General features: G+C 40.7%; 1 protein-coding gene across 5 annotated transcripts in view; it reads right to left on the reverse strand.

Annotated features, from left to right (window-relative positions):
• Window positions 1-19,577, reverse strand: part of FARP1 (FERM, ARH/RhoGEF and pleckstrin domain protein 1) — a 232,135-nt gene that overhangs the window by 25,786 nt on the left and 186,772 nt on the right. For all 5 annotated transcript variants that reach the window (XM_075590818.1, XM_075590819.1, XM_075590822.1 and 2 more), the window contains 4 exons: window positions 10,978-11,165; window positions 5,905-5,994; window positions 5,193-5,326; window positions 1,363-1,444 (listed from right to left, as the gene is read on the reverse strand). In XM_075590818.1, the coding sequence (XP_075446933.1) occupies window positions 1,363-1,444; window positions 5,193-5,326; window positions 5,905-5,994; window positions 10,978-11,165 (494 nt within the window). The remainder of the gene's footprint in view (window positions 1-1,362; window positions 1,445-5,192; window positions 5,327-5,904; window positions 5,995-10,977; window positions 11,166-19,577) is intronic.

Here is a 19,577-nt window from a genome sequence, read left to right on the forward strand (position 1 = left end):
TTATCTTTTTCCTGAATGAAGGCTGACATTTGCCTTATCTTTGATGTTATTCCTAAACCACAGGACAATCTGTCCTGCTGCAAAGAGATGCCACTATATATCTAAATGGTGAATTGCAGCACAGCCAGCAAGCAGTCCTTTTCCCTTTAAGACTCTCTCCCTGATGATCATGGAGTCTCCTCTACTGCGCATGACACTACAAAGGCACTTTCCCGTGCCTGGTATTCGAATCAGGAGTTGTGCAATCACAGCTGAATACAGCAATGCACTTACTACGGAGCTCTGCCGTGCGCATGCGCGGGAGTTTGACCTCCACGACTGGAGGGAGGTTTTGGCGCGAAATTGACGTCATAATTTACAGCCTTCTTATAACGGAGCTGCTCAAATGGCAAACTACCACCTTAGAAGAAGCCAGCAGGGGCGAAACGCGTTGTGGATCTACTGGCAGACTGGCCCTGTCTGCTGGCCTCGTTTGGACTTTATGTTTTGTGGATTTGGACTTTGCTGATGTGTGGTGATTCACTCCGGCTGGGGTGACCCCGTCCAGGACGTTATTCTACACTGAACTCTGACCACCCAAGCACTGTTAGGAGCGGAGTATATCCCTTACTCTGGTTCATATATATGCTATTGTAGCTTATATCAGTTACTGTACTGGCACTTAATTTTCTGTCAGATGCATGACCAGTCTCCTGTACATTATTGTACTGTGGGTTTATGTTTGGGTTACTGAATTATCTTTTCTGCTCCCTTTTCCCCTGTTCGTGTGAGCTACACTTGTAGCTCTATGTTATAGAGGGGTTCATTACAGTGATCTATATATGTGTTTAGACATTTTCAGTGTGATTTTTGTGCCATGATTCTGTTTATCTGTGCTTCCTGACATTTTTCCTGGTGGGCTTTCACCACACATTTTCTGTACACAGTTTGGAGTTAAGGGCATCTGCCTTGATTTCAAATAACATCATTTTTTTCTCTGTATGACCGGCCGGTTGTCAATCACTATGGGTACTTTTGTCCCCATGGTGGTTTTATAGATTGAGGTTTTGTTTATTTATTTTTCTCCCAATTTCTGTGTTTCATGTGTTAGTCCCTTTTTATTTGTCCATATATATTTTTTTGAGTCCAGTAGTTAGGGTTTGTCAGTTTTTCTGTTTTTTCTTTTTTATATTGATTTAATAAATTTATCATTATTTTGCATATGTCTGAGTGCTTTTCATGAGGTTTCTTTTTCTTCTTCTGTGTACACACACACACACACACACACACACACACTTTTTTTTTCTTTTTAACGTACCATCACCAAACCGTATTAAAAACATTGCATTTCTTATTTCAAATTTGTGTTGGTTCTCACAGTACCTTCATACCCTGAATGTTCTTCAGCATAACGTCCCCGATTTTTTGATTATCCCCTTTCATGTGACCATTGGCTCTGCCTTCCCTGTTAGAAGAAAAGGTTGAGGAAGAAATGTGACTTAGCAGGGGGAGGGCTTGGAACGCCCTGTCATTTTATAGAACTGTCAGAATACGAGTCTCGCCTGTAATGTACATCAAGAAACAATATTATGTTTCACATGTGGACACGGAAATCTGATCTGTATGGAGATCAGCACTATTGGAAGTATAAGGCTGCGTCCATACAGCCTTCGCCCGTGCAGAGGCGTCCGTAACGTCCCCCGCGTGAAGCGGATGCGGTTTCTGGACATGGTGGACGTGCCGTTGGGGGGGGGGGGGGGCGTGTCTAGGTTCGCCCTCATTGGGTGAACTGCTCACGTGACCTGCCAACGCGCCGAGAAATCAGTTCCAACTGATTCCTCGCGCAACGCGCGCCCCCTCCTGCTGTCGCCCGCTGCCTATGGGCGCGATCAATGCCTTAAGGCAATGTGAACGCGCCGCGCACGGACGCCTCCGCACGGCCTCGGCAGCATGGACGAGCCCCAAGTATACTCAAAGAAGACAGACTAGCAGGTAGCTATGAAATAAGTGATTTGTACTGTAAGTACTACAACTACTGTCTTTGTGAACAAAGGGGTATTGGCAGTGCAGAACCTCTTTACTAGTGCTTACAATAAATAGTGAAACAAAAACAACTTATCCAGGTTTTTTCCCACCCAGTTGCACATTCATTGTTATATATACTATCGGCTCATATTAAGTCATTGCAAGGAAGTCCATGGTTACAGTAGTCACAGAAATATTTTTCTAATTCGCTTCTTTACTGAGGCACTGCGATAAAGCAGTGGTGGCCAACTCCAGTCCTCAAGGGCCACCAAAAGGTCAGGTTTTCAGGCTATCCCTGCTTCAGCACAGATGGCTCAATCAGTGGCGCCGTCCTTATGACTGAGCCACCTGTGCTGAAGCAGGTATATCCCTAATTCTTGGCCTTTTGGTGGCTCTTGAGGACTTCAGTTGGCCACACCTACAATAGATATTTTGCTTTTCCCTTTAGAATGAAATAATGTTTAAAAGATGGATGGTTCCTCCAGGGCAGGGGTGCGCGGGATTTTTCTGGGGGGACGGGGGCGCGGCGGTTGCAGAGGCCCCGCGCTCTTTCCCGAGGCATTTAAATTAAATGCCAGGGGACCGCACGAGGCCTCTGCAACCTCAACTTACCAGGATTCAGCCGGCTTCTGGTCATGTCCCCATAACAACGCAGCGTCATTTCATGCGACGTGTCGTCATGGTAACACACGTCAAATGACGCTGCAGGGTCACTGGAGAGGAGAGTGAGAGCACTGGGGCCGACACAGAGAGGGGGGAGGTGCAACAAAAAAAACTTTGGGTACCCTTGCTCTAGGGCAGGGGAGCGCATACTCTCCACACTGTGCCCCCCTCCTTACCTTGTTTTCGACATCAAATGACGCCGCGGGGTCAGGTGACATCACGTTGCCATGGCGACGTGTCTTCGAAGACAAGGTAAGAGGTGTTGCAGGGGCCTCAGGCTATCCACCGCCATTTAAATGCCTTGGAAAAGAGCGCAGGGCCTCTGCAACCACCGCACGTCCCCCAGTTTGCGCACCCCTGCTCAGTGGGATCCCTAAACCAGGGTTCTCCAGAACTGTCACCATCAAGGTCCTCCAACATCAACTTTGAAGTAGGTAGGCACCCCAGGTTACTGAGAAAGACGGCTAGGACATTGTAATGACGGGTAGATGGGAACCCTGATGGGACTACACCCCTAAGCTGATGTCAGAAAGTGCCTGCAAATTACTCCAGGTAAATTGAGGTTATGGAATTGCATGTCCGCTTGACAATGTGCACGATGAAGTGATATAAACCATGTGTATCACACTGTGGAGCTGCCTGGATTCCAGGGAAGAGAACTGTAAGTGTGAAAGCCTGTCCTGTCTGTATAACAAAGTTCCTGGCCCCCTTTTCTTACCACCCTCAGGGCTTGCACCATCAGCCAGCCGAATGCCAGCACCCTGAGAAGGTAAAGAGAGCCTCTGCCACCACACCTACACTACCTCACAGTAACACTCCTTAGGAGCCGGGCAAGGAGAGACTACATAAATAAAAGAAAATGTATATAAGCCACATAGGAAATGGAACATGTGTATATAAATGGAGTTTGTTTGTCATACACAGGATACATATATACATGGTGAAAATTACCCTGCAAGTTATGTAGTAGCAAAAAGTCAGGTGTATACCTATATCATGGCTGTATGTGATGAGTGCATCAGAAACGCTGTGTACATTTCAGTTTTAGGACCAACATTTCATAATCTATCATGGAACTATGGACCACATAAGATTTAAAAAAAAGTTAAATGTTATCTTATAACCTGAATATTAAAAATATGTACAGGATTATAACGGTTCTATAGGTACCAAACAAGCTGGACTATATAAAAGCCGAGCTACATTTTAAAATATAAAAAAAATATATACAGCTCAACCCCGTTATAGCGCCATCCGCTAAAACGCGGATCCGCTTATAACGCAGTCTGAGCTTGGCTCCCCGATTACTTCTCCAACTTTCCCTGGGCCTGCCACAGCTTGTTGCAGTCTATCACTGACTTAACTCACATCTGCCATCCCCACGGCACCTCACACTCTGCCCTGCTCAACGGCTTCCTCCCTGACGTCACGCAGCACACTCTCCTCCTTCCCCAATGGGACAGAGTCATGTGACACGCGATCCCGCCTACTGCCCCAGTTTGCTTCCGCACTGGAGCCCGGTCACGCAGGAAGAATTCGATGACAGATGATGGATTGCAATGGTCAGTCATCAGTTAATCATTCACCATATTAAATTAAAACGCACATTATATATCAATAGGGTGGTGTAGAAAATAAATTCAGACATTTTACAGGATGGGAAGTCTGATTATCTAAAACTAGTAAAAAAATTCAGAATTTATTGAAAACGTTGCAAATAAATCATGCAAAAAAAACAAATGGAAAGTATTCATTGCAAAGGTTCGTTTGGAAAATTGTGCAGTAAATTAATGAATGTTACATAACACTAGCTGCAAATCCAAACAGATTTCTTAGAAGTTTACAAACTACTTAAAGCCAAGGAAAGTTTTTATGTAAGTGTCACAAGTGTTGCTTAGCTGCTGCTGAATCATCCTCACACAGTTCTGTATGGGCTACATTATGTTAAGGTCATGTACTGTGTGTACACACTTGTTTAGGTTCAGTAAAGCACTCTCTGATGCTGCTGCCTGCTCAGATCCTTGTGCTTGGACATGTCAGATTTCGGCTGAGTTCTGGTTGCTATGCAAGAATAATTACGCACCCCACGTCTTGTATACAGCTGCAGGATTTACACACACTCCTCCATTTCATGATAACATGCCAGCATGCCCCCCCTCCCCTGGACGCAGAACTCCTGATCGCAGCGCCGGCAATTTTTCCCGGAATCCCGGTTATGGTCTCATTTTGTGGACCCCGAGCACCGTGTTATAACGGGGTTCAGCTGTGTGTATAATATATATACACATACATACAGCTGCAGTGAACGTTATTCAAACAAATCACTGGTTGTGTACATCGGAATACCGATGTCATGACGCGGAATGTCTTCCAAACTTACCGCCTTAAGAAGCGAGTGCAGCAAGTGTAGAAAATTGTGTTTTAGAGCTCTGGTTTTTAAACATCTTAAATTGACACAGTAGCACAGTAGCACAGTACTGTACACATTGCAATTCATTCATGTATGTATGAAACCTAGAACTTACCAAAGAGCAAGCCTTTGATCAACTTCCTTCAGGAAACTGGTGTGGAACTTATATAGGGGATCAAAGTTGGAGAATATTAGTCTTTTTAGTGATTCTGACATGGCATCGTCTCCACTTACTGCATTCTGAAAACACTGCAACATAAAGGGAAAAAAAAATTACTTAAAAGAACTTTTCAAATGTCAACATACTGCCAAAAGCATATTTTGGGCGTTTCTTAAATATACGTTGATACATTTTGCCCCAAAAATATAGAAGGGATAGGAGCAAGATTCAGCAAAATAAAATGATGTCTGACGCAAACGTTTCCAATTCCACCTGCTTTAGCAGAAAATGCAATTGGCTAAAGCATCAAAGCAAAGCCAGTGGGTAAGCTTCTAATGATGCTTGAAGAGCGGTTGTTCATCACAGAGTTTGGCAAACTGTATGTTTAGAAAGCCGCACCACGTTCTGCAGAGAAGTGAAATGTGGGACCCCCAATAGCCGTGTAAAATGCATATAATAAGAATCAAAACTACAGTACTGGTGCAAGTCGGACCTAGTCTGGGCTGCAGGTTTTCCATATCACAAGGTGAACCCAATATACATTTGGTAGTAGAAGCACTTGACATTGAAGAGGTCCTAGAGAGATATTCTACCCTGAAGACGCTACTACGAGTTTTTAGCAAAGGATTACATTCGTTTTGGCCACCCTGGAATGCGCCCACTTTACCGTTGTGATGACTTCAAGATCTTTCAAGTAGGTGCATTCTGTAGTTGAGACCTCCTTTGCAATAAAGTAGGCTTTGTCCGTTGGAAATTTCTGCAGAAAAAATAATATTTAACAAAAAGTCCAAATCAAGATTTCCATGGGGAAAAAAAACAAAACAAAAAAAAACGGGTCTAAAGCGTGCAAATGAAAAGGTCCATCCAATGTCCATCATTGTTTTACTGCCATATTCAGGCCTATGAAGGTTGCACCAATAAGATCCCAGTACCCATAAGATATTTTATTACAAAACAACAAAGTGTTATTTCTATGTCACTGCTATGCACTTTCACACTCATTTTGCAGCTCTACTGTGCAGTAACTACTCAGAATCTTCAAGTAAGATGCAGTATTATAATAATTACAAGAAACATATTGTCTTTATAATAACACATATGTAAAACACATTTAATGGATGGAATCCCGCCACTCCCACAGGAACCTTATTCCCCATTTATCTATATTATAATTAGAGTCACACATTACCTTGGAAAACAAATCAATTTAAATGGCAAAGCTCACGCATCAAAATGAAAAGCAACCACTATATAATTAAATAGACAGCATATCTAGAAAAAGACACAAGGGGATAGATGGATAGATAATCCAGTCAGTGGCGTTTTTCTGGGTGATGGAACCATAAGCACAGAAACAAATGATTTCTAAAATAAATAATTAAGCTTTAAATAAATGTGGTAAAAAGGGCATTCATATATCCCAAGTTTATACTCCAGCACCATTCTTAATAATTTTGTAATCACTAGATGGCGTTTCTTTTCAATTCCTAAATAAAATGTGCTGGAACTACAAAGAAGTGCTGGGATTCACTTCCCCCCACACACAGATAGCCCTGAATACAGTTACATCCTAATCTACCAAATAGAAGAACTTCGAACCAATAAAGGTGTTTGTAACTTCACAGGACTGTGAATCATACAGTACTACAAGCCTCAATTCCATCTCAGAGTAATGCTGACCCCATGTAATATATGAAAGTATAGGAACACGTGTTCTCAGGAGCAGTAATTCTCTTAGAGAAAAGTAGATTTCCCCACATGCATATTACTATTATTATTCAAAACTAGACAAATCTGCAAAATTACCTTTTAAAATGGTATTTAAAAAATACATTTAAAAAAAAAAAAGACGACGTTGTCAAGGATACAGTATATTTGGGAATTAGCAAAAAGAAAAAAAGGTTGCGTTCAGGCCTGAAGCCATTAAACATATCTTAAATTATGGATTTATATTTAATCATGAGGCATTATACTGTTTCATGCCTAAATGCCTTACTTTGGCAAAAATTAATATGTAAATAAACAGGCCAATATCTTTTTGCACAAACTGCTTTTGTTTTATTTTTCTAACTAATTGTAACATTCATGTTCTTTTTTTTTAACTCCCACAGAATATCATTTATAGAGTCACTACGATGAAAGCATGTGAAGACAATCTGAAATCATTACAGGAGGCTGCAATCACGATCAAATAAATGAAAAATAAAAGATTTGAAAGTTGTGGCAAACATACAGTATGTAAACGCAACACACACTTGGTATTCTATTCGCCTCGCTCCCAACTTCTTGAAAGGTCTCACAGAGGTCAGCAAGCAAAATGGTGCTGCAGTTCTATTCAAAGGATAAGCCTGAAACTACTGTAAATGCTAGAAAATACCTCAATGTTTTGTGCTGTAAAGCAAGAGGTCAGTAATACTAAAGTCATACACTACGATTTTTCTGTAAAAGGAGAAAAAGTGCCCTGGTTACAGTGCAACGATCTTCTTCAATGATGTTCGATCACCAACTTTGTTATTAACTACTGTGCAATAATAGAACAGCTCTACTACAGTAGATCGGGAGCCTCAAATGCAGAGCACTGAAATAAAGGCCTCTTTATCAGAGGGGAGAGGGCGAGAGGAGTAATCACTGATCAACACTTTAGGAACAGAATGAGGTTTTAGAACTTGTTCCCTAGCTTAACACCCCCCACCAATGTCTGTATCAATACAGTTGTTACATTTCACAGATCTCAGATTTTTTTATTTTATTTTTTACTAGGTACTGTATTATCATACACTTGATATTTTTCTCTTGACAATGTGCATTTTCATCTAACATGGCACTCTTTTTGGACACATTAATTACTACAACTAAAATATGGTAACCACGTTTGTGAAGATATCAGGGAGCAATCTTGCCTGGGAAGAAAGTGCACTCTGGGAAACGGCATGTTTGGGAAAGTGCACTCTGGGAAACGGCATGTTTGGGAAAGTGCACTCTGGGAAACGGCATGTTTGGGAAAGTGCAGTCTGGGAAACGGCATGTTTGGAAAGTGCACTCTGGGAAACGGCATGTTTGGGAAAGTGCACTCTGGGAAACGGCATGTTTGGGAAAGTGCACTCTGGGAAACGGCATGTTTGGGAAAGTGCAGTCTGGGAAACAGCATGTTTGGGAAAGTGCACTCTGGGAAACGGCATTTTTGGGAAAGTGCAGTCTGGGAAACGGCATGTTTGGGAAAGTGCACTCTGGGAAACGGCATTTTTGGGAAAGTGCACTCTGGGAAACGGCATGTTTGGGAAAGTGCACTCTGGGAAACGGCATGTTTGGGAAAGTGCACTCTGGGAAACGGCATGTTTGGGAAAGTGCACTCTGGGAAACGGCATGTTTGGGAAAGTGCAGTCTGGGAAACGGCATGTTTGGGAAAGTGCAGTCTGGGAAACGGCATGTTTGGGAAAGTGCACTCTGGGAAACGGCATGTTTGGGAAAGTGCACTCTGGGAAACGGCATGTTTGGGAAAGTGCAGTCTGGGAAACGGCATGTTTGGGAAAGTGCAGTCTGGGAAACGGCATGTTTGGGAAAGTGCACTCTGGGAAACGGCATGTTTGGGAAAGTGCACTCTGGGAAACGGCATGTTTGGGAAAGTGCACTCTGGGAAACGGCATGTTTGGGAAAGTGCAGTCGGGGAAACGGCATGTTTGGGAAAGTGCACTCTGGGAAACGGCATGTTTGGGAAAGTGCAGTCTGGGAAACGGCATGTTTGGGAAAGTGCACTCTGGGAAATGGCATGTTTGGGAAAGTGCACTCTGGGAAATGGCATGTTTGGGAAGTCAAATGCCTATCTTTAGTCCTAGCCCTTTAGTATCTAGTCCTGTGATGCCTGCCATTTTTTTCTTTCTTTGAAATATCTCTTCCCAAAAGCTGTTTTATTTCTTAAATCTGATGCTCCGTTCAGGACATACAGTACTGTATATGTATTTGAAATGTTAAGTGTCTGGGATCTTAAAATGAAGCTCTCTCCTGGGCCCAGTGCTGCCAGACGTTACAGATTAAGAAAATCCTGATTTTTAACATGCTTGGGAGCAAATATATTTTTTATTACTTCTATTATTTTAAACATTAACCATTTCCATGGTAAACAAATGCTCTGTCAAGTTTTTACAATCTTTAATGGAATTTGGTGAGAAGACTGTTTGCAAGTCCTCCCAGCTCTGCTCTTTGTTTGCAAATTAATTATAAAGCTACAATTAATCAAACAGATAAATATAAGTAGATGATATGCTTGAATGTATAGCATATTCATATTTCACAAGATACAAATAAGTAAAACAGTTACTTTCAGTGAAAGTGCAGCTTTCCAAGGAAGCCAGGTACACAGATACATCCATTCATTTTCTTAACCTCTATGGATAGTAACCAAGATTATTAATATGTCAGCTGTAATTCATCAGAAGGTATTTGTTGACATTTATAGTAGTTGACTGTACTTGGCTGCAACATTGAAGCGCTTGGAATATTTAATCCCCATAAAACAAGCACACTGGGTTTGCATCGTTCTGCTGCTAAAATGATACAAAAGGTGTAGTCACCAACATGTTTAATCTTTCCTTGCCTTTACTTTCCTTCATCATCCTAATCACATACTTCATAGTCTGGGCACCGACAGCTTTCCCAGGACTCGAGTGTTCACCTGGCTCCTTCCTGTCAGCAGCTCTGCAAGCATCTCCTCCTGTCCCTTTCCCCCCCTCACCCCTGTCCCTTCCCCCCCTAACTCCATCCATTCCCCCCCTCACCCCCTTTCCCTTCCCCCCCTCACCCCCTGTCCCTTCCCATCACTCCCTGTATATCTCCCCCTCCATTCTTCCCCATGTATATCCCCCCCACCTCTTCCCCATGTATATATTCCCCCCTCCCCTCGTGTATATCTTCCCCCCCCTCTTCCCCATGTATATCTTCCCCGCCTCCCCCCCCACACACACTCTTCCTCACGTATAGAGGAGGCCATGAGTATCCTAACGCTTGCTTTAAACTAGCCGTGTTACATTCAGGGTATGTGCTGGGTATGTGCTGGGCTAGTTTGAGGCACGTTTAAGGTATTTCTGCATTGACTAACGACCCATAGGATTAACACAGCAGGGGTCCCTGGCAGTCCCATTCAGTTTGAATGGGACTTCCAGGGACCCCCGCTGTTAATCTGATGGGCCATTAATCAATGCAGAAATGCTGGGGCTAGTTTAAGGTACATTTAAGGCATTTATTCAGGCTGTACCTGGGTCTTTTTGGCGATAGTCACTGGTTTGTGTTAGAATAGTCGCAGTCTCTACTGTATAACTTTCCCCACCCATTAATTTCTTCCCCCCACATGCAGAAGTTGTGACAGACTTCCGGGCGGGCTAAACTTCCGGCATTGGCCAAATGCACAGGTGGCAGGTTGGGTTGGGTAGATGGCCCCGCAGAGGAGGAGAGCTGGTGCCAGCAGCCCAACGTAGAAGTTGGTGGACCAAACTTCCAGCATCACCCAGACAGACACCTGCAGCCGAAAGGGCACTTGTTTTAAAAGCACATCTAACAAAGCACATGATTCACAAAGCTCGATTGGCATTAACCATCCAAGTCAATGGCAGTAAACGCTGAATCAACCCCAGATACCACTTTTCAAGGTTTGGTGAATCCCAGCTAAAGTGTTGTTGCTGGTGAAAAAACAGATGAATGCGTGAGATAGATACTTTATGTTTATGCTTCGCAGTCACCAACGTGGTACCTTTATACGGATCTCTTCCTCATCATCAGTTCGAATGTAGGCAGGTTCATTTAGTATTGGGCTAATCAGTGGTGAGGAAGGCTTCCCATCAGGACTTAGATTTGGAGATAAAGATGAGTTTAGGCCTGTCATCCCCCCTTGAGAATTGATCGATAGCTCTGAAAGATGTGGGCTTCCTGTCAAAGAACCTATGCAAAGAATAAAAAAAGTGCTAAAGATTAGAGCACTGGTTTTTTCCCCCCCACACAAAGGTCCAGATCTAAAAAAGGTTGCTAAGCAAATGAACGGCAGTAAAGGCGTACTAAGGCTTACCACCCTTTTGTGGATCTGGGACATAGTGCAGTAATGTCAGAGCTTCATACAGTAATATGACTAGAGCACACAAATTATACCTATTAACTATACAATGCTCTCATTAGCCAATCGGCAACATACTGAAGCTACGTAGTGCCTTATTCTGGAAGGCAATCCAATGCTTTGTGCAAATCAGATACTAAATGGAATTATGACACAATGGAAATGGTGGTACACAGCGACTAGTCAATGAACATCATCTAAAGGGGTCTACACAGAGGCCTTCTACCAGACAGTGCTTTATAGCATTTCACACAAATGAGAGAGGCTGACTTGACTACATTACCAGAACTACACACAACAGAAGTAGTATACCTTTTGACGTTATTCCATGCTCCTTTGAATGCTTGGGACAGAAATCCTAGCACACAGCTAGTCTACACGTTTAGCAAAGAGAAATGTACAAATAATGAACAATGTTGGGCAAACAACAAGCACATTATGGTTTTTTTTGAGGGCTAAAATGCAACCAACCGTGCAACTGTGAGAAGACGTGTCCTGAAACATCTGGCAACGCTTGTTTTAGGAACAGATAATTATGGATATGGACAGTTCCTTCACAATACTTGCAGAAATATGTAGACTGTGCAAAGCAGTTTATGGGAGCTAGCTAGATTACACCCAAGATTAGGGGAACAAAATTATATCAACGCTTTGTTGAACTTTTAAAAACTGATGCTTACAAACCTTTGAGGAAACATTTGGAGTCATTATTATATTCACTTGATAGCATTCAATCTGCCAAACATTAATGATCTGCACTGGAATATTAAGACGTACAAAACACTGATACTGTCAATTCTAACAACATCTTCAGGTACTCAACTTCAGTATTTAACGCGATGGCTGCAAGAAACATGGCACAGCGATGCGTTACAGACTGGTCTGGTAGCCTTGTACTGTTTATAGCGTGTGCACTGGAATGCATATTAGTTAATTAAACAATTGTATGATTGCATTGGGTGTTTTCCTGCTGCAAGACTACATGGTGTATTACAGTAAATCTTCTACATATGGCTGAATGGTAGTGCCCAATAAAATGAGCTTTACACTATGTTTGTTCTGTGATAGTACAGCAGGGGACACCTCATACTGCAACTAGATGTCTCAAACAAACCCGAAGAAGCATGAATCTAACTACAGATGATCCTACATCTACAACAAAATATTCAACTTCATCAAGGAATTACTGTCAATAATGTGTCAATTTTATTGACGCTAGGGCACACGAGTACAGAAATGCTGTAGTAGTTATATAGAAATAGTAAATCACAATAAGATTAAAACTGAAGGTTAAACGAACTAGGCTACATTTGTAGAATAACATTGTCTAGTGATTACTTCTTCACCCATTCAGTTCTGGAGTGGACGGCAGAGCACTCACCAGCGCCAGTATTGAAAATAAACATGATAAACATGATGCGAAACACACACATCTGAAACACACACATCTGGCACTGCTGTATATACGAATCATGTGACAGTGAGCCCACGCCAACTTATTAACAAGCATGTCCGGTAGCAAATGGGGCAAAGCCCTTGACACTTTTCCGTCATGGTTTGTTTTAAGTAGAACAGTATTAATACAGACATACAAATGTTCAGTGGTACTACGTATTGTAGTCTAGTTTCAATATGTATATTCTGATGGACAGGTTGATTGTCGTTAGGCTTTTCACTAATTCAGTTTCAGAGACATGCTTTTATTTGTGCAAACTGGGAATTTACAGTTTCCCCATATACTGTATAAATACAGATGTAGCAAAGGTCCTTGCACCCGCTGGTGCATTTGGGTGGGATATTTTGCATCATCACAGTCATTTAATCCCATTGAAAATCTGTGATATTCTGCGTCACCCATAAGTGCAATAACCTTTGCTACATCTATAAATTCACAATGGGTTAGATAATCTAATATAGAATATAAAAGCCACATTAATCAAACTGAAAAGTACAGAATCTTTTTGTAAGTTGATAATATTTTAGTGGCTGTATAGGTCAGGGAGAAAACTAGATTACAATATCTTTAATTAGACATTACAGAGTTATCAGTGTCACAAAGGCTCAGTCTCTATATGGCACACATTTCTATACTCATTGTGTGGTTAACTTAATTAATAAGATTTATATTCAAGTGGCATTCTAAACCCACTAAAATGTTTTTACTCACTAGAAATGCTTTATTTTTTACCCTCGTGGAACTAATCATAAATTAAGGCCTGAAAAATATCTCCCATGAGTAGGGTTCCAAAGAATCGGGGATGGTTTTAATTTACATAAATAATGCGGATATGATTATGATCTACAAATATACGAACGAAGCACAAGACGACGTTAATACACTAAAAGCACGGGCCAACCCCGTATATACCAGGAGTGTCTCAGTGAGTAAAGACACTGTCGGCTCCTTGTGACCTTGGGCAAGTCACTTTATCTCCCTGTACTTCAGGCACCAAAAAACAGATTGTAAACTCTACGGGGCAGGGACTGTAAAGTGCTACGTAATACTAGCAGCGCTATACAAGTATACACAATTATTATACCAAAAAGAGGAAGAAATGCAAAATTGCTCAACAAATGTTCCAGAGTTTTGGGCTCTACTGTTCCAAAAGTTGTATTTTTCTTGTCACCCAGTGTTCTACTGATCATTCTTAATTAGGTAGAAAGAGAGAATGTTTTGGCAGTGCATATATTGGCTGCGGATAGGGTTGTGTCAGTGTATGATCACACAACTGCTTTCTATAGACATAGGTCTTTCTTCCAGGTTAATAAACTATTTTACGAACTTGGGAAGAAAAATTAAAATTGGGCTTTTTATAGTGTATTATATTAATATGCAATTTGTAGCAGAAAAACTCACATTTACCAATGACAAAGAATCAAGTCTTATTATACAGTACATGTTCTCCAAGCACTCAAAAAAAAAAAACTACGGGCCATAGATCACTGTTTAAAAAACAAAAAAAATAGCTAGTCTGGATCACTATTCACTGGAGCTCATCGATCATGAGATCTAAAGATAATAACCAATATATTATCAAACCAATATAAAACGTAGTCTGGCACGAGATTTGACTTATTATGGGGTCCAAACTGAGTGGGGAAGGTGACCAACTTATTTCAAATAGCAATTGAGAATATCCGAGTCTGTGGTCACATCTGTTGATCACAGGTTTTTGGCAAAACATTTCTGGCAGATCAGAACATTACCTAAGAGGGTAGTTCCACTTCGAACAATATGTACTTTCACAATTATTATTACTTTAATTGTGGTTATTTTTGAATCCAACATTCGTCCTCCAATTGTTTACAGATTTTTGAGGCTTCTCTAAAATCGCTGCCAGGGTTAATTTACGAAGAGCTGCTTTATAAACGGGTAGCAGCATTATTTCCTTACACACCTAGGCACCTAGTACCTGGGTCCAAACTGAAAAATCCATCAAAAAGAACCTGTATTACCATACACATACATGGTAGAATGTGGTTTTACTTCATGGAGTGCTTTCACCTAATGAAATACAGATGCAACCGAAATGATTGCTCCCGTTAACATGATGGTTTGCGACAAAAAAAGTGTTTAAAGCAGCAAAACGTGAAATCTTTTTTTGTTTTTATTCAATTCTTAAAGCCATTTTTAATGCGTTTTAAAGCACCCTATGTTTTCTATAGCAGGGTTAACACACTTCCCAAGCAGTGCAAGATATTTGCAACACTTATGTGACAATGAAAATTTGTTGTCAATGTTCCCACGCGTTTGTGCGGTAAACTGTAACAATAGATAATGTTACCGTAGTAATATAAGAATACATTGTAGCTGCTGAGTTACACTGACTGAAGGATTTATTTAAACTGAAAGGCGGACATTATGTTAGGCACCCAATCAGGCTTTTAACAGATTTAGAACAGGGGAACCAAGCAATTGCCATCTTAGGTAAGAATGTAGAATTATACAGTCACGTGCTTTACATATACAAATAATACAAAAAGGGGAAAAGATGGAAAGTAGTATTGCTAATTTAATATTGTGTGTGCTAAGAAAATGAAGCACACATTACATAGTTACATAGTAGATGAGGTTGAAAAAAAAGACATATGTCCATCAAGTTCAACCCATGCTAATTTTAGATGACTTATCCTATATTTGTATTTACATTACAGATGGTCCTAGCTTATCTGCCGGAATCCCACAAACCGCCGTCGGATAACGGACCATCGGATTGCGGGTCCATATTAATCCGCCGCGGTGAGCGTAGGATAAGTGGTTCCGACGTCGGATAATACGTCCAGCGGACTGCGTTATGCGGTGCCGGATAAGACGTTCAACGGAAAGCGGACAGTCAGACACCGAGGACCACCGGTATTTTGATCCAGAGAAAGGCAAACAAGAAACCCCAGTGAAACATCATCAATGATGTCACCAGTTGTTTAAATATAGTGCGGTGTTAAATGTTGCGTCGCGTTAACAGGAGCAATGACTTCTACTACATCTGCTCATTACCAGGCATCAATAACATGGTCACAGTAATCATGCGCACTCTGAACTTATGGACTTTAGAACAGGAACATTATTTGGGCTTTTAAATGTGTACTTTTTTTTATTGTCTGATTGGAGAACTATTAGTATAAAAACATTGCATGGATAAAAAAAATATTGCCACAATTGTAATTGTGAAAAGAAAATCTCAGCCCTGATCACTGCAATTTGGAATTTGTACTGCATTATTTTCAGTGTTAGAAGTAAGTATTAACTAGCTGCGAACAGCAGCACAATGTGGTGAACTGTATAATCTACAAAAGGTGATGTATACAGTCAGGTTTATCAGGCCTCAATTACTACTATGAAAAATGATAAAGCAGACACTACATAGTCACGTTCTATCACTTTATTACAACTAAGAGTGAGACTAAACTTTTATGAAAATGTGTCTTTAGGTGGCTCCTACAGGGCAACTAACATATTTAACTGTGCACATTTAGGAGAAAAGATGCTCCTTAAAGCGTATTGCGTGACAGGGATTCTAATGTTTAATGTGACTGCTAGCCCACTCCTCTGGAAAACCAGCGTTGTATAGAGATGTGGAGAACATCTGTATGCTTTAAAAGCAGACAACATCTGCCGTGTCCCATATCTTAAATATTAATATTGTGTGGTGTAGGGCTCCTGTAGTCATAGTCACAATAATAAGCTACAATAAACATCCTTTCCCATACAGGTTTTTTTTGTTAGTGTAAAAGTGTAATTTGGGGTTTCCTCACAATAAAAACATTTTCTTAATCCTTTCCTGGAAACAAAAATGGGGGATAAAAAATCCCTTTATTGGTATTACAGAATGGCGGGAAGCAGTCCGTCCTAGGGCCAATGTTTACTAACACCAGTGACAAGTTTAAGTAGTTCAACCTGGGTAATTAATGTCTTTATTTTTTAATCACAATCTGAAACGCGCTATATATTTTTTATTAAGTTAGTTTGCAAACATGTTAAGCTTAGATTTGGGAGGATTTTGATCTCCTGTAGCTACTGTTATTGTGCGATGTTGCAAAGTGTTAAACGAGAGTTTGCACAGGCAAAGCCTCTTCTTTCCCCCAGCTTGCCTTTATTGTCTCTCTGATAAGGATAGTGTGGGAGAAGAGAGGATGCTCTTGATTGACAAACAAGCCCAAATTCAGAGGCCCAGAAGAAAGGGACCACTTACATAATTTCCAAAGAAACGGACACCGCTACAGATTTGCTGTAAGCATGGTCATATATGTTTAAGGAATAAGTGAAAGAGTTACGTTGTGTACAAAATGTTGTTTTTCTGTCAACTCTGAGTGATGGTCCCTTTAATGCAGTCATATAATTTGTCTCAATGTGCAATGAGGAGGTGTTATACCCTACTAATTAAAACCCAAACCATTTGAAAACCAGGTTCACAAGGGAACTGATGTTAAAGGTTCATGAAGAAAAGGACATTGACGTACATGAAAATAATGTCTTTGTCTAAACTAAAAAAAAACCCACAGTATTATTTCACCCTGAAACAGGAACCCCCAGTGCTTAGATATCGGTTTCATCATTTTTTGGAACATGATTTCTCGGTTCAGAAACCCCCCGGGTTAAATCGATATGCTAGCAGCCACTTTGAATCTCAGTGGGGAACATCATTGGTTTACCAGGAAATTCCTCCTAGTTTTGATTACGTGACCTTTATTCATTAATTAGCGAAGCGTGAAAATATTCCACATTAGTTCCACGAGGGTAAGAAGTCAAGTTTACTTTAGCTGTAGTCCTTCTTTCATGAAGAACAAATACATTGGACCTTTGAAATGAAGCTCTAGGAGACAGAGAAAAAGCATTTGCACACAGACAGGCTCGAATGTTCAACCTAATAACCTCACTGTCACTTACCCCATAAACTAGAACCAAATGAGGACCTTATCGACAAACTGCCCTTATTGTCAAATGAGAAGGATCACAGAGAAATACAGTAGGCCTAAGGCGTACATTACATCTTACCCGGTGACTCTGTTATCACCACGTTTGGTCGGCAAATTGACAAAAACAGATAAACAAATTACAGTTTTACAGCAAGGTGGACAGAATAGTAATGTCTCTGATGTGGGTGCAGGGAGGCAAACGCATGACATGCATAGATATTCACCAAGCTGTGTATTCACATAGGCAGTCAGTGACATTCCCAGCCAGTACAATCTCATGCTCTTTAATATATAATATTAGATCAATGTGTAAACCAGTTGGACAGCAACGGTTGCTAATAGCTTAACACAGGCATTCCTATACACGTGCCCAAAGCTGCTGTGAAGCCTCTTTTGATGCAACACATTATATTCAACTGTTTAATGAAATTAAGGATAATTCAACTTAATGATGAGTGACTTGTATATCACATATTTTATACTTTTGTACTGTGCTGGACCATTATAATCTCTGTACTATATGTTGTGTCACTTTGTATGTTGCGCTGGGCCTTTCTGTTTTTATTATAATCTCTGCATTCACAACAAATCAGAATTTCTTCCATTGTTAAAACCATTGTTACACTATTGCCACTGATGCTGTCCATTTAAAAAGGTACCCACTCCTATGAACAGCAGTGATCCTAAACACATTAAGACCTCACGCACAAAGAACTATAGCCAACCCTTTTAATGCCCAAGGGCTGTCTCCTTAGTGCCATATATAAATAATGTGCAATATATTGGTTACGCTTGTATGAACAGTAAATCAATGATAGAGGTCATATTTGTCCTGTGCTGCAAAGGATGAGCTATATGTACAAGGATGATATTTTTGAGACATGCTAATTTGAATATTGGTGGTATTAGCCTGTAATTACATGTGCAGTCTCACTTGTCTAATTTGTTGTGTTGTACACATTGCCTTATTATCTCATCTTAATCACATACATCAATGCAATACAAACTAGTCATTATATTGTCTCATAGTTGTGACACAGCATGGAAGATAGCTACTGTAGCCATCTTAGAAACAAATTTTAAGAATCTACTGCTTTCCATGTTAATCTCGGTGTTATCTGTGTTATAATGAGTATTGGGGGAAAGCACAGTTAACTATGCATCATTACCATTCACCTAAATGAAAGGCGTTACCCTGCTTCTCACCATATTAAATAGGGGTCTTTAATGGGAGTCAGTAAAGCTCGGAGGACAGGATCACTGATGTAAACAAGGGCTGGGCACCCGCCATACAAAAAAAGGTATTCCAAAGCAAAAGAACATCAAAACAGGACCCAGAACAATGTGAGGAACAGAGGATAAAACATGCTTCAGGATAAAGACGGAACATAGGAATGCCTTTCCCACCGACATCCTTTTCAGAGAGATACATGCTGACAAAGCAGTGCGTACAATGCGAGAGAAACAAATGTCTCTCTTTAAAGTGTATTAACAAATGACAAAAATGAGAATGAACTCTCCAGAATAGTACAAGAAAATTCGTTTTAGGAAGGAAGCGTTTCTTAAGAGAGCGAAAAAAAAGCAAATAAAGCACCAGGGGTTGGATAAATGTTACACTGCCATGCTTGTGCTTTCAGGTTAGTGACATCTGCTGATTTCTCAGCACAAAAAGTAAGGATAAGGAACTTAGTAGGCATACAACCACAGCAAACTTTCAAGGGGGGGCATGGTTAAAAATAAATGTTTCACTTCTGCACCACTCTATATATATACTGTATATAAAATGCTATATCCTTCACTGATCACCCCATTGCATAAACAAACATGCT

The sequence above is a fragment of the Ascaphus truei genome, chromosome 3, assembly GCF_040206685.1.
Source record: "Ascaphus truei isolate aAscTru1 chromosome 3, aAscTru1.hap1, whole genome shotgun sequence".
Lineage (NCBI taxonomy): Eukaryota > Metazoa > Chordata > Amphibia > Anura > Ascaphidae > Ascaphus > Ascaphus truei.